At 56.8% G+C, this 14,616-nt stretch overlaps 5 protein-coding genes across 5 annotated transcripts; 3 read left to right on the top strand and 2 right to left on the bottom strand.

Moving 5' to 3' along the window:
- Positions 1-517: 517 nt before the first annotated feature.
- On the bottom strand, positions 518-1,194 carry EX895_004399 (uncharacterized protein; the record flags this gene model as incomplete). Its single annotated transcript, XM_029884994.1, has 2 exons — positions 518-1,107; positions 1,182-1,194. 2 exons carry the CDS (start codon positions 1,192-1,194, stop codon positions 518-520), a joined length of 603 nt encoding a protein of 200 aa, XP_029738744.1.
- Positions 1,195-1,975: 781 nt separating this feature from the next.
- EX895_004398 (uncharacterized protein) lies at positions 1,976-2,875 on the top strand (the record flags this gene model as incomplete). The annotated part of the gene is made up of 2 exons (XM_029884993.1): positions 1,976-2,590; positions 2,711-2,875. 2 exons carry the CDS (start codon positions 1,976-1,978, stop codon positions 2,873-2,875), a joined length of 780 nt encoding a protein of 259 aa, XP_029738743.1.
- A 98-nt stretch (positions 2,876-2,973) lies between these two features.
- On the bottom strand, positions 2,974-6,120 carry EX895_004397 (uncharacterized protein; the record flags this gene model as incomplete). Its single annotated transcript, XM_029884992.1, has 1 exon — positions 2,974-6,120. The coding sequence occupies one exon, from the start codon at positions 6,118-6,120 to the stop codon at positions 2,974-2,976; it is 3,147 nt and encodes a 1,048-aa protein (XP_029738742.1).
- A 673-nt stretch (positions 6,121-6,793) lies between these two features.
- EX895_004396 (uncharacterized protein) lies at positions 6,794-9,187 on the top strand (the record flags this gene model as incomplete). The annotated part of the gene is made up of 1 exon (XM_029884991.1): positions 6,794-9,187. One exon carries the CDS (start codon positions 6,794-6,796, stop codon positions 9,185-9,187), a length of 2,394 nt encoding a protein of 797 aa, XP_029738741.1.
- A 605-nt stretch (positions 9,188-9,792) lies between these two features.
- On the top strand, positions 9,793-11,286 carry EX895_004395 (uncharacterized protein; the record flags this gene model as incomplete). The annotated part of the gene is made up of 1 exon (XM_029884990.1): positions 9,793-11,286. The coding sequence occupies one exon, from the start codon at positions 9,793-9,795 to the stop codon at positions 11,284-11,286; it is 1,494 nt and encodes a 497-aa protein (XP_029738740.1).
- Between the last annotated feature and the right edge of the window lie 3,330 nt (positions 11,287-14,616).

Below are 14,616 nucleotides of genomic sequence, written 5' to 3'. Positions count from 1 at the left end.
AGCATGCCCCACCTCGGACACATAACTTACACACGTAAATACACTCTCCTTTGCAGACCAATAATCTGAATACCTTGCTCGATGTGTCCACTTGTTCTTGTTCCCTTTTGCCGCTGAATCTCCCTGGTGAGATCCAGAAGCTGTGAGAAAGCAACATATGATGTGCAGGGGCTCAACGGGCAGGCAATTGCTTCAGGTTTGGGCGGCCCAAAGACTGAGGTTGTCCGATCTGAAAGCTTATAGACCGCAGACTCCTGATTGAATACGGCTTACTTAAATCGTCGAATTGCATGCCCCAAACCGGACTCCAAGCGTGTAATCGATTAAGCCAGTTCAGGGTATGTTTCCGTCCTCGTGCTCCTTGGCAAGACACTCGATGGGCAGCGCTTTGCGGCTGGCTCTCGGCACGCACGGGAAACAGGAGCGGACAAGTCATGTGATGCGATTGGTACAAAGATGAGAACGAGATATGTACATTGCGAACCGGGGCGGGCGTTCAAAAAATCTGCCGCTGGTTCTACTTGACCTTACGGGCGCTCCTGGAAATGCTCGAGGCGGTCTTCTTGGGCGTACCGTTGACGGGTGTAGCCGCCTGTTCGATGGCAGCACCGGCCTTTGCAACAGCGGCCGAACGGGTCTTCCTCGGACTCGGCGACTTGACCTTGCTGCTGCTCTCCTCCTCCTGGACCTTCTTCACTGGGCTCTTTGCCACGGCTGTCTTCTTGGACGGCGTCTGCACTGCCTCCTTCTCTTCCACCTCAAGCCCACGCTTGGCCGCCGGGGAGGAGGGGGTGACGTGGGTCTTGACGCCCAGCTTGGCGTTCCACACAGGCAGCGCGGCACTGTTGCCCGTCTTGACATCGATGTTGTGCACGTTCTCCCACCCACCTTTGACCCTGCTCAGCACCGCGGGCAGCGCCGCAACTACGTTCTCGGCCAACTGCTCGGGGGTGTGACTCGCCATGTAGCCGATCTTGATGGTGGCGCAGCTGCCCTTGTTCTGCAGGAACGTGGTGGCCTTGATGGCCGCCTCGAGCTCGTCCCTGAGCTTGTCGCCCTTTTTCGAGAGGTTGACGGTGATGGGATTCTTCTTGGCGTCGAAAAACACTTTGCCGCACAGGTTGGGCAAGTTGGGCACAATCCTGCTGTCCGCGAGGAACAAGTCGTGATCCTGAACCAACGCACGGCGTGCATCAAACGGCTTGAACTTGCCCTTGAGCTTGCTCACGCCCACGACGCGCGCGATGCTCTTGATCTTGTGCTCCACCAGCAAATCCTTGTACTCGCGCTGCGGGTCCTTGACCAGCAGACACACGCTGACGCTCTCGGGTGCGTGCAGTGCGTGCGGCAGGTTGATGCGGACCGGCTTGACCTTCGACGTCGGGCTGAGCGTGTTGAGTGTGATCTGCAGGTACACGGTGTTGCTCGGGTCGCGCAGGTTTCCACTCGGCCCGTCGAGCGGGAGTGCACCGTTCGATGGTGTGTTGCGGCGGGAAACGTGTGCGGACAGCGCTCGGAACGCCTTGAGGACTTGCGCCTGGTCAATGTTGCTGTTGGCTACGCCGATCTGCGAGGACGACGGGGTGGCAATGACGGGCTTTTCCGCCACGGCTGGAGCAGCGGTCTTGGTCTTGGACGGCATTATCGCTGCTGTACGATACGGGGGTGGGCAGCGGGTCGATAGGAGGTGATGGTTGATGGTGAACACTTCGACAAGAAGACGAAGAAAAAAGCAGCGCGGGGTTGGGGAGGAAATTTCAATTTTCAGGGTCGAGAACGCAAAAAATTCCAAGAATTCTCGCATTGTTTCCCAACTTTGATTTACAATCATTACATAATGCAGCTCATCAACCTCCACCTCAGCGAGAAGAAAAAGTCGCTTGCTCCGACAAGGCATGGACAGGCAAACCTTCTTCTTGCCTTGCGCTCCGTCCCCCTCCTCGCACACAGGCACCCTTCCGATCGCATACCCACAATGTCGCTCCCTTCGACCCAAGACACGATCACCTCGCAATTCGAGCCGCTCTTCGCACAGCTCGAACGCGAACGCGAACTCTCCGACTCGATCCGCGAAAAATCCAAAGAGCTCGACCGCCTCTATCGCTCCCTCTCGTCCCTTCTCAACGGCGTCCACTCGACACAGGGCAGCGAATTCAGTCGGATCGTGGACCGCACGCTACCCCTCTGGTCGCAGGTCCGAGCGAAAGTAGGCGAGCTTGCGGACTTGATACCGGACGACGGCTTCTACCGGTGGTGCGACGAGTTTTCGCAGCCGCTCAAGAACCTCGTTTCGAGCATTGCGTTGATCGTGCTGCTGACCACGGGCGGGCTCGTGACCAAGGCGCAAGCTTCCGACGTGCTGGGCTTGGCCAACGTGGAGGAGGGCGAGGTCCATTTGGCGACTGAGGACTATCTGCATGCCTTGATCAATACGATCAACGACCTGCCGAGGCTGGCGGTGAACAGCGTCACGCTCGGCGACTACAGGACGCCTGTGAGACTCGCGAGTTTCGTCAAGCAGCTGCATTCCGCGTTCCAGCTGCTCAACCTCAAGAACGACTCCCTCAGAAAGCGGTTCGACAGTCTAAAGGTATGTTGCTATCCCATCCCCTCCTCGCCTTTCTCCTCTCTCCCCCCTGCTGAGACAGCGTTCTTAACGCGAGGAACGCGGTGCTAACCCAAAAGAATCGCCTTTGTTTGCGCCCTGCAGTACGATGTGAAGAAGATCGAAGAAATCGTCTACGACATCTCACTCCGCGGCCTCGTCAACGGTCCGGATCAAGGCCAGGACGGCCTTGCTTTCCCACAGGGAGACCAACGGCAGCAGAGCATTGTCGACCAACTAGCACACTCCGCCCCACCGACCACCACTTGACAACTCTCTGTTCACCACAGCCATCACATAGACACATTCTTCCTGCATCAATTCAAAACATGGATATCATCGCATCATCACACCGAGTGTCGCGCGCTCTACAATGTCTTGACCCTCTCGTCCTGCCCCTCGGCGGCCTGCTGGATCAACTGCATCTGATCGGGCGTCAACTGCGCCGAGAGCTTGGCCCATACCTCGGGCCTCTGAGACTGGTAGCTCGCCAGCAGCTGTCTGAACTGTTCGAATACGGGTACAGAGTCCATGGGAGATTCGTAGCTCAGCTCGTCCTCCTCGTCATCGTCCTCCTCGAAATCGTCCTCCTCGTCGTCCTCTTCCAGCTCCTCGCCGTTGGCCCGCGCGCGCAACTTGGCTCGCTCGCGCGCAAACATCTCGAGATACTCGTTGTCCTCGTCCACCACGTCCTTGTCGTCGTCAACATCCTCGAATCCAGACGTGTCGACGTTGGCTCCACCAGAAGATGACGCGAACGACGTCTCGCCCTCCTCGTCGTCGTCCTCGTCCTCATTTTCGAATGCCTCGAGCATCTCGTTGCGCTTCTTGATCGCTTCCGGCAGCCCGTCGAGCTGCGTGGCCAGTGCAACGAGGAACGCCGCCAGGTTGTTCTGCAGCGCAGCGGGCAGCGAGGCAGGCTCGAGCGCCAGCAGCTGGATGATCGCCGACGACGCCACCTTCTTCTCGTGCACACGTGTCAGCTTGGGCAACAGCGACGTCACAGCGCCAAACAGCGCCGTCGTAGCGCCAGCCGCCTCCAACACTTGCAGCGTCGCCGCCGCATTATACACCAGCGCATCCAGCACGACAATGATCGACCACTTGCGCACATCCGCCTTGATCTTCTCCTCGTCGACCGTATGCGGCAGGACAGCATTGACGATCTGCGCCAACGCCTCATCCACGCCTCCTCGCAACAGGAGCAGAATGACATCGGCCAGCTTGCACGCGGCGACCTGGTCGGTGATACCCAGCTGATCCGAGGTCATGGCGGTCAGGAAAATGTCGACGAGCATCGACTTGTACTCCTGCGACTGCTGCACCACCTCGACGCCGTACGAGACGCAGTTGTCGATCGTCGGCAGCATCTCGGACAGATAGTCGATTCCAGCGCCCTTGAAGCTCTTGTAGATCAGCGTGAAGATGTGCCACATGCCCGCACTTACCTTCTTCTGGTAGTACGTCAGCGTGTCGGTCAACTCGAGACAGTCGTCAAACAGCTCGACGCAGTCCTTCTCCAGCGTGAAAGCCACGATGGGCAATACCACCTCCTCGAGCTTCTCGAGGATCTCTGGTTTCGACTCGGCCGAGGCGATAATCTGGAAGATGGTGTTGAGGCAGCCCATGGCCGCAAAGAGCTTGTCGTCCTCGTGGTTGTCCATGTTGAGCTCCATGGTGCCATCCGGATCGCGATCGGCGCTTTCGAGGTTCTCGTTGACTAGACGCATGTACGACTCGGCCATCTGCTGGGTCAATTGGATCGAGAATGGCAACAACTCCTCGCCAAAGTTGGCGACCACTTTGGACTTGGTGGGCGAAAGAATGTCGAGATCCGTTTCGTCCGACAGCTTGAGCAGCTCCTGCATCAGTCGAGCCGCGTTCGGCGCCATGGCCTCGTGCACCTCGTCATGATCAATCAGCGAGCCAATCGCTTCGGCGGCAACCACACGAACGGGCAGCTCAGCATCGCCGATGCAGTCCATCACCCCGCGGAAGGCAGCCTCGAGCGTAGCGTTGTTGCTCCATTGCATACCGTTGTGATCAAACGCCTTGACCAAGTCGCACGCGCGGTAGCGGAGGAACTTGTGCTCGCTTTTCATCTCGGGGATTACGTGCTGCGCGAAAAAGGAGTCGAGCATGCCCGAGACCTTCTCGTGGTTGACCATGGTCAGATCCATGGCGCGGCAGAGATGGAAAGCGCCGTCTTTCTCCTTGGCACTCCTCTGGGCCGGGTACGCGTTGACGACCGAGGTGACGAATTCAAGCAGCGGCATGAACGAGCTCTTGGTGCGCTTGGATGCGACAGTCTGCACAAAGGTCGCGGCGGATCCAGAGGCAGAGCCGATCTCTTCGAAAGGGTCGAGGTTGGCACGTACGAAGTCAACCGCGTCGAGCTCCCACAGCTCGTCATCCTCCTCGCTGAAGCAGAGACGCGGGAAGATGAACGACTGGGTGAGCTGAAGCACGTGAGGCTTGAGGAGCGCCCAGGTGGACTTGGGCTTGACGCATTCAGTGAAGAACATGCAGAGGAAGTAGAAAGCCTTCTTGGAGATCCACATGGAGCCCTGGCTGTTGGCATCGGCGATGCGCAAGTAGACCTTGAGGATCTCGGGAGCGAACGTCTGGACAAAGTTCTCGGCGAAGGGCTTGTAGTTCTTCATGTCCGAGGGCAGCTGAGACGGGTTGCCATAGCGCGAGAAGAGCTTGTTGAGCGAGTGGAAAGCCCACTTCTTGGCCTTCCACCAAGGGGCGACCTCCTTTGCATCGTCGTCTTCGGGTAGCTCGGAAGGGGCGATCTCCTTCTGGACAACCTGCAGCAAGAAAGTACCCCATGGGACGATGGATTCGTGCGATTGCTGGTGCTTGGTAAGCTCGGTGTGCATCGAGGTCTTGTAGATCTTGAGGATGAGGTAGAGGATCTCGCCGACGTGAGAGGATGAGGCATTGTCAGAGTTGAGCAGGTTGTTTCCGGTCTGGAGAATGAGTGGAAGGGTGGCGGGTGCAAGCTGCTCCATCATCTTGACGCCGTTGTTCCACCTGTAGGCACGCACTACTTCGAGGAGCGCGCGCAGACCGCCGTAGACCTGCTGAGGATCCTGACTCTGCAGCAGCTGGCCGATCTGGTCCATGAGGTGGGGCCACTGGTCTGGGAAGTCGCAGCGTGCTACAGTGCCGAGTGCGCTTGCGACATGCACACGGATGGGGGCGGGTGCCTCGACAAGCGTCTGGAGGAGGATGGCCTTGATGGCATCCCTGTCTGCCTGGGAGATGCTGACGACGGCGGGACCACCACGAACGGGCGCCGAGTCCCAATGTCTACGGACGCGGTTCTTGAAGTAGATGGCAGCGGCTTGCCTCACCGAAGCATCGACGTGTGCGGAAGCGACGATCTGGAAGACGGTCGACAGCATTCCATCTTGGGCTTCGACCTTTTTGAGCTCGAGCTCAGCCGCCTTGCGAGCGTTTGGATTGGGATCCAGCGAGTGGGCGAAGACTTGGACGAGGGCGTCCATGCTGGGCAATATGACAGCTCAGCTCAGCTCGATCGGTAGAGAGTAGAGTGTGCCAGCAGCGAAAGGACGAGAGAGGATTGTGCGGAAACACAGCAAAGAAGGTCGAAGAGCAGAAGCAAGGAAGAGCCGACGTGTCAGAGAGTACACTCACACGCACGCACACGCACTGCAAAAGTGGGGAAGAAAGGGAAGAGTTTTTGGAGGAAAAAGAAAAAAGGAAAAAATTTAGAACTGTCTTGCCCGAGCATGGATGGTCCGAGCTTTGAGTAATGAACGGATAGAGAAGCACTTTGCCGCCGATACTGTATTTTGATTGTGCTAGGCTGCGCAACGAAAGCTTCTTGCAGTGGCCAAGAAGAACAACACTTCGCGTCTGATGGAAACCAACACTCAAAATGGCAACACTCAAAATGGCACAGCCGGCCGACTCAGCCTACAGCAACAGCAACAACTCTCTCCACTTTTTCGGCTATTCCGTGCGTGGCACACCACAAACAATGCTCCAAGGTCGACTCTTTTGCTCAATCACTCGACCACGATACTGCTGAGCAGGGCAAGAAGAGCGCAACAAGCGCAGTGTAGCTTGGGCATTCTTGCTCTCTCTTCCTCTCTCGCTCTCTCTCTCTCTCTTCGATGTCCATGTCACCGACGGGGATCGCATAGCTAATTCAGCATGCCTCCCAAGTCGACTCGATCATTCCAGCGCACTCTCTCCAATAGCTCGAACGCTTCTTCCTCCTCCACCTCCAACAAGACTACCAAACTCAAACAGAACAAGCTCGACTTTTCTTTTCATTCTACCAGCTCATCCTCCTCCGCAGCGCGCCCGTTCGCATCCAGACCGCTCAGTAGCACGCCTTCTTTTGGATTACCTCTCGCCGCTTCGTCGACCTCACTACCGCCGCCTTCTACCCACACTTCTGCTGCGCACAAGGGCAAGCAGAGGCAGCATAATTCCATCGGCGATCGAAATGAGGACCCCGCCAACAGCTCAGGAGCGACCGATTACGATGCGGACAGTCTCTGGTCCGAAAGACTCGCACCTCACACTGGCGATGAGTTGGCAGTCCATCCCAAAAAGGTAGCCCAAGTGCGCACTTGGATCCAAGAGGCCTTTTCCAGTAAGGCGCTGGTGTCCCGATATCACAAGGTGCTTGCATTGACCGGTCCAGCAGGAGCAGGTAAATCAGCTACCATTCGTGCACTCGCCTCCCACCAAGATCTCGACTTCGACATTCTCGAGTGGCACCATGATCAGCCTTCCTTCGACCCGGACAATCCAGGGGCATCTTTCATCGAACGCTTTGCCGACTTTCTCTCGAAAGCCGCCAGGTTCCCGACCTTGGAACTGCACGCTTCGGATGACGATGCCTCGAGTTCATCGCTTACGCTTGACTCCGCTCCACGTGCCAATCGACGCAGAGTGATCTTGTTGGAAGAATTGCCTAATCTGCACCATTTGCCCACAAAGCAGCTCTTCCAAGCCTCGATTGAACAGCACATGCAACAATCGATCCAGCTCACGGCGCATGGGTTCCCCAATGTGCCCATCGTCCTGGTCGTGACGGAGAGCACGCCTAGGGAGGATCAAGACCGATGGTCGGGCGACTCTTCTTCCGGGAACACGTGGCGCGATAGAATTGCTTCCATCATGGACACCCGCAGTGCTCTCGGCGAAACCATACGAAAGCACCCCGCCTACACCGAGATCCGATTCAATCCTGTCGCACCTACCATTGTTCTCAAAGGTCTCAAGAGGGCCATCGATCGAGCCACCTCCACAACCAGCAAGACCGCGTCCAAGATATGGCTGCAGCTGCTTCAGATGATCGCTGAAGATTCCAATGGCGATCTCCGCGCCGCCGTCAACTGTCTCCAATTCGTCGGCGCAGGCAGCAAACACTTCGAGATGATTGTCAAAGAAAGGGGTGCGAAGAAGACGCAAGATATAAGCAGGGCGATGCGAAAGATGATGCCCTTGGTTTCGGGTAGGGAGAGCTCTTTGGCGCTTTTCCACGCTCTGGGTAGAGTGCTGTACAACAAGCGCGAAGGCGATCCTGGCAATGAAGGTTCAACAGCGAGAGCCGCCGCTAATAGCGATCTCGACAGCGATCAAGACATCGACGGTGATGGCCGAGACGACAGCAACCAGCTCAAAGAACGCTTGAAGCGTGCCATGCAGGCTATCGTTCAATCGCCCTCCGAACAAGACAGCTTCTGCCAGCTACCGGAATACATGTCGCACCTCGACCGGCGGCCTTCGCGCGTTGAGCCCGACCAGCTCTGGGCAGACTTACCCGTCGATTCCTCCGTCTTCCAACTCTACCTGCATCAGAACTTCCCGCAGTTCTGCACTGAAGTCGAGCAGTGCGAAGCCATCCTCGAGTTTTTCAGCACCGCTGACGTGCTCACACCGCTGCATGAGCAGTATCGACATTCGTCGCTCTCGGCCTACTACGCATTTTTGCTGTCTACGAGGGGCACGCTGCTGCGTCTGCCGAGTCCTGTTCCTCGAAGTGGACAGAAATTGGGCAAAGCGACTTGGTGGGATGTGCAGAAGAATTTTAGGGTCATGCTGCAAGATATGGAGGATGTCAAGGCATCCTTGACGAGATCGGCGGGAGGGGCGGGGAGGATCGACAGGGAAGACGCGGCGGGAGGAAGGTTGAAGAGGACCAAGTTCACTCATCCCGCTTTCGTCTCGGCGGGTTCCGACGATGCGATAGAGAAGACAGATGCAGGTCTGGGCGACGAAGCCCGGCACACAACTCTATTCCGAAGTGATCCAGTGACGCTGGTCACCGAGATCTTGCCTCTGCTCGCCAAGATACGACCATCAGAGTTCGACGATAAAATCAACGAGCTGGCGAGAATGCGCTTCGAACATGCCGGAGTCGCAGATATGGCATCTAGGTTCTTGGACGAGCACGAAACCGGCGTCGCGGGTGAAGACGACGACGAGGTGCAGTCGGATCGGAAACGAAAGCAGGTCAAGGACACGAGCAAGCAGGAGGAGGAACGAGAGGAAAAGCTGTTTCTCTCGGACGACGATATCGGCGACTTTTGACCTTTTGAATGAAGCCGGTTTCGTTGCAAAAAAAAAAAGTGTGAACTGGCTGGTGTGCGTGTGTGGTACGCTCGCAAGAATGTGGGGAAGGGTGTTGAAGAAGCTTTGCCGGTGAATTTCTGTGTTTCTCGGCTAAGTGAAAGCAACACGAAAGGACGCAACCCTGTGGGCGAGCGTCGTTGATCTCTCCCCACGTCGACAAGGCTGTGCGACTCTGGTAATACCGAGTCGAAGGTCTTGGTGCGAGGCGAGGTGAGGTGAGGTTTGAGGTGCTCCGAAGTGCTGGGCGGCGCGAACGTTGGAACTGGGGTGTGGAGGAAAGGCAGAAGGATGCGTTCCTCGCTTAAGAAATTGTCTTCTGGTTACCGACGTCGACGCGTACAAAGAAGGTTCCGCTCGGGAATGGGTCGGAGCAACAGGGTCTTGATCCCGTGCACCTGCTGGCGGGGCCAAATCCAGGGATAATTAGAATATAAACTTCTAGGACGCATGAATAAGGTCGGCCGTCGCGTTAGGCTTGGAATAAATATAAACACCTCCTCGTTCGTAGAGCGGAGAGGGTCGCGCTCCTTTCAACCAACGTCCACAGAAGCCAAGCGTCGACAATGAAGGTGCCTACGATGATAACAGCGACCTCTCTGGCAGTGCTCGCTCTTCTGTCCAACGTGGCATGCGAGGACACACTCTCGCGTCGCGCTTCCCCCATCGCAGCGAACGACTTTATCCACGTCGACAAGCTGCGCCTCCGCGACTCTTCGAACAAGCTGCACTATCTCACCGGCATCAACTACTGGTCGTGCATGAACCTCGCTGCCGACACCAATGCCGGCGGTGACCATCATCGCTTCCTCACCGAGCTCGACCAGCTCGCCGCGGCCGGGGTCAACCACCTGCGCATCATGGCGAGCTCGGAAGGAAGCCCAACCCCGCAACCTTTCCGCATGAAACCGGCGCTGCAACCGTCGCCGGGCGTGTACAACGACAAAGTCTGGGTCGGGCTGGATCGATGTTTGGCAGAGATGGGCAAGCGCGGAATGCGCGCGACGCTGACGCTGAATGATCAGTGGCAGTGGAGCGGAGGATTTGCACAGTATGTCAGTTGGGCGAATGGGAATGAGCAGTATAGCTACCCGCCGTCGTGGAACTTCAGTGCTCCACCACAGAGGAGTGGAGCACCGGGTAGAGGGTGGGGGAGCTACACGACCACAGGCAGCTGGGCCGACTACGCTGCCTACGGCAACCGCATCTATACAGACCGCAACGCCGAGAAGCTGTTCAAGGCGCATATCTCCAAAGTCATCAACCGCAGAAACACGGTCAACGGCAGGCTGTACAAGAACGACGCAACCATCATGACGTGGCAGCTTGCCAACGAGCCCCAGCCGGCCAACCAAGCCTCGTACTCTGGCCCCTACCACCTGCAGTACTCGCCGAACCCCTCGGACCCGCTGCTCGGCTGGGTCGACCGCATCTCGACCTACATCCGCACGCTCGCACCGCGCCAGCTCATCACGACCGGCTTCGAGGGCAAGCAGGGCGAATGGTACTGGAAGGCCGTCCACTCGCCACGCAACATCGACTACGGCACGGTCCACTGCTGGGTCCAAAACTGGGGGGTGTATGATATGCTCAACTCGTCCTCGGCCAACCTGGAAGCGGCCAAGCAGTTTGCGACGCAGTTTATGGGCAACGCCTCGCGGTGGGCGAGCGAGGTGGGCAAACCCGTGTTGCTCGAGGAGTTCGGCATGGCACGCGACAACTGGCAGAACAACGTCCAGGCCGGCGAGTACCAGTACGCCAGCAAAGCAACAACGAGCAACAAGGACAATTACTTTGCGCACATCATCGGTCTAGCCGTGAATAGCTTCAAGAGCCGCAAGGGTGGCTTCGTCGGCTCGGCACCCTGGAGTTACGGTGGCACCTACAGACCAGAGTCGCAAAGACAGAACCAGTTTGGCATGTGGTGGGCGGGCGACCCGCCGCATGAGGCTCCCGGATGGTATGATGTGTATGACAACGATGAGGCGCTTCAGATTGTCAAGAGACAGAAGGTGGCAGTGGATCAGTGGATATCTGCTAACGGCGGAAGAAGAAGCTGAGACCGCTGGCTCGTCGTCCTTCATCTGATAACACTCTAGCGAGTAGGCTTCTTATCGTCGCGACGCTGCCAAGTTAAATAAAGAAATCACAAGAAGAAAGCAAAACAAAAAAGTTGGCCAGGTAAAGAAATTCCAGGAAACATGCGCACTCTGTGAAGCCATTGCCGCGACATTTGATCGAGGAATGCATCGGTGTTGACCTGTCACGCCAGAAGCATAGTCCCTGATCAAGGTGCTTCAACGGCGTCACCCAAGGTGCCAAGCGAGGTTAGGCTTGGCGGCTGCTCTTTTCGATGGTCAACTGCATACGACGCAGGCAAGCTCTTCTGCACGTTTAACGTGGTCTGAATCGTTCCGCTCCTACATTTTGCGACATGCAGGGGACCGCTTCGAGGAGAACATCGTCCCGGTTTCGCGAGCATGGGGGATCTGCGGTGGGAATTGGCCCGGAGTCCGTACCTCCGGTGCCAAGGTAGGAGCGGTTGTCACGTTGTCCACCGCCCTTCTCGCACGCAACGTCGCACCTAGACTTTGCGCAATGAGATGCGGCGAACGGGCTCGAATGCGCCACTCGCACTTCCTTGGTTGAGGATGCACAATTGGAGGACTGCCGTGAGCCGTAAGGCGGCGTCGGCGTCGCTTTTCCTGTATTTCAAAGAAAAAGAAAACAAAAAAACAAAAACGTGGGGAAAGGCTGCTGTCCATTTCTGCATGCTTTCCTAATCCAGATCGCACAGGCGCGTCGGCTGTCAAACAGAGACACCCGCACAGATGTCGTCTTCCACCGCTCCACGGCGTTGGCCCGCAGCTGCCTGCAAAGCTGAATCACGCTCTGTTCGCCAAACTCAAAGGTTGCACTGCAAGCCTAGGGGACAGAAAGCTGCGCACGCAAGACGCCCGCTTGGTTGACCCGGTCAATGGAATCTTGCGCCATGTCGAGCAAACTAAGGGTTACAGGCGTGTCCTGTCGTTGATAATGTCGCAGCCGGACTACCCGGGACTTCGAGGGCAGGTCAAGTGCGACCAGAAGTCGACGACGCGCACGGCCCGGATCGTCGCGTGCTTAGCAGTTTTGCACGCTCTGAGCCCACGCTGTTATGCTTCTATTGTTGGAACCGGATCTTCTCGATGTGGGACTGAGACATGGCCCGTGTCGTGAGCTAGCCAACGGTGGAACGATGAGTGGATGGGACAGGAGAATCAACAAGACGCCCGACAAGCTGTTCGATGATGCACGGCGCTCACCGAATCTGCACGCTGCATGCAAGCACCCAACCGTTGGACCCTTGTCTGGTTCCTTTACTCCGCTTGCCTCCACCGTATCTTGTTATGGTCTTGTCTGTACAAGTGGTTCAATGTTTGCCGGCCTTCAAGGGCGAATGATTCAGGTGATAGAGGAAGGTATTGAAGGATGCAACGCCTACAAGGCGAAGCTGCAAGGCTGTGAAAGCAACGAGACACCAACAGAACGAAAGAGGTCATGTGTTCCGACTTTGCCATCGGCGGCACAAGGCCCGCAACACAGGAAGTGACACTTGGAAATGCAACCCGTCGCAATGTATCACACACAAACACCGAATGAGCCTGGTCGAGCACATTGCCAGAGGCCTTCTCTCGTTCACGACACTGCGTCACGATCACTTTGTACTCGTTTTCCTTGTGGCTTTAGCTGAGCGGGCCATTCTCGCTTGCTTTCTTCTCATGCCCAGCCAGGTTCGATGTCCTGTTGCTCTACGCCGCTACGCCCTGCTCTCTGCCTGACTTGAACCTGGAGGAATGTCCTTGCAGAGCACAAATCCTCACGTCAAATCGCCCACGTCGAAAATTGCGACATCAAATAATTTTCCAATTTCTTTACAGTATGAAGATTAGTTAAATATTAAAAACGGACAGAGTCCAAGTGGCGAAGTACTGCAGCACACTGGCTTGGTGACCCAGAGCCGTGCCCTTTGCTTGCGTGAGCCAGCTGCAAGCGCAGATCGGCAACTTGAATCCACTCGGGCTTCAACCTCCCATTCCCCTACGCCAGGATGGTCGCTGTCGATCTGTCCTTGTATGCCAGAGTGGCTGGCTTGCTTGCTGGCTTGCTGACTGGCTCTGCGTTGAGCGTGGTGGGGGCAGACAGCAAAAGCACGTTCAAGATCCATCGGCACTGCTGATGCGCCCAGCCCCGCCATTGGAAGAACGAGGTGTATGTATCGGTGCTGCTCCAGGGACAGAAGTGCACGCCCCCAAAGATGACACGCCCCCAAAGATGACCGACCGACCCATGGAATCTCTATCCGGGACTTAGCACAGATTGAGGCTCAATGTCCAAGACTGTCCGGGAACCCTGCATCGCCTGCCCCTGCTCATGTGGACCTCACACAAGGACCCTGAATCCGCTGCCGGCCTTACTAAGGCGCTGCCACTATTTTCTGTTGCCGAGACCCTCGTCAAGGATCGCAAGGCACAGCAGCAACATCCTTACCATAGCAAAGCCACCTGCCGTGCACAGCTTCTCCTCTGTATTCTGTTCGGCTTCCGTTGGACAGTGTTGAGCTGTAACAATTGATTCCACAAGCAGCCTCGAGAGCGCGCGGGCTGGCACAGCAGAGTGTTTGCAACTCACCCAGCAAGGCATTGTCGAGAGCGCTTGGTCTGAAACCACACCGTCCAGCGAGCAAAGGCGGAGAGGGGCGACGAACCATGTCGGGACGAACGTTGAAGCAAACTGTGGCTGTTTGACAAGTAAGGTTCCGCTGGTTGGCAGGGCAAAGAGGTACGATCGCGTCCTTGGGTAAGCACTGCATACACCTCTGGTCAGGTTTTGCAGTTCGCTCTCTGTCTCTCTGTCTCTCTTTACGCCCCTCAAGCTTGTTTGTTCGGCCCTTTGGGGTAAAAACATTAACAGATCTTCGGTGGCTTGTTGGCCTCTCTCGTTTGTCCATTCTGTTGCCAGGTGCTTGTCGAGAGGCAACGTGAACATCAGCCAGTCTGGACGATCCTCTCGCTCTTCCTCCCGAGTTAGGGTTCGGTCCCGTGCACGGCCCTGTTCGACAGCTACTCTCGAGCTGGAAAAACTTCGTATTCGCCATCGAGTCTGCCCCAGTCCACCTCCATCCGCTCTGTCGATCCGCACCCTCTGCTTATGTGCTCCGCGTGCTCTACGCCGTCGCCTTTTTTTCACTTCAGCCGCGGTCGAAGCTACCCTGTTACCCCCGCCCTCTGTTCAAGTGCCTTCCGTTGTTTCTTTGCAGCAACTCTCGAAGCCACTCTGCGTTGTGCCACCCCCCACCCCCCATCATGCTGGAGCGCCGACGCCTCAACGTGCCAGTTCACCACAGGCCT

Source organism: Sporisorium graminicola, chromosome SGRAM_3 (genome assembly GCF_005498985.1).
Source record: "Sporisorium graminicola strain CBS 10092 chromosome SGRAM_3, whole genome shotgun sequence".
Taxonomy (NCBI): domain Eukaryota; kingdom Fungi; phylum Basidiomycota; class Ustilaginomycetes; order Ustilaginales; family Ustilaginaceae; genus Sporisorium; species Sporisorium graminicola.
Note: the sequence above shows the minus strand (reverse complement) of the source record. Positions and strands in the feature narration are given on the sequence as shown.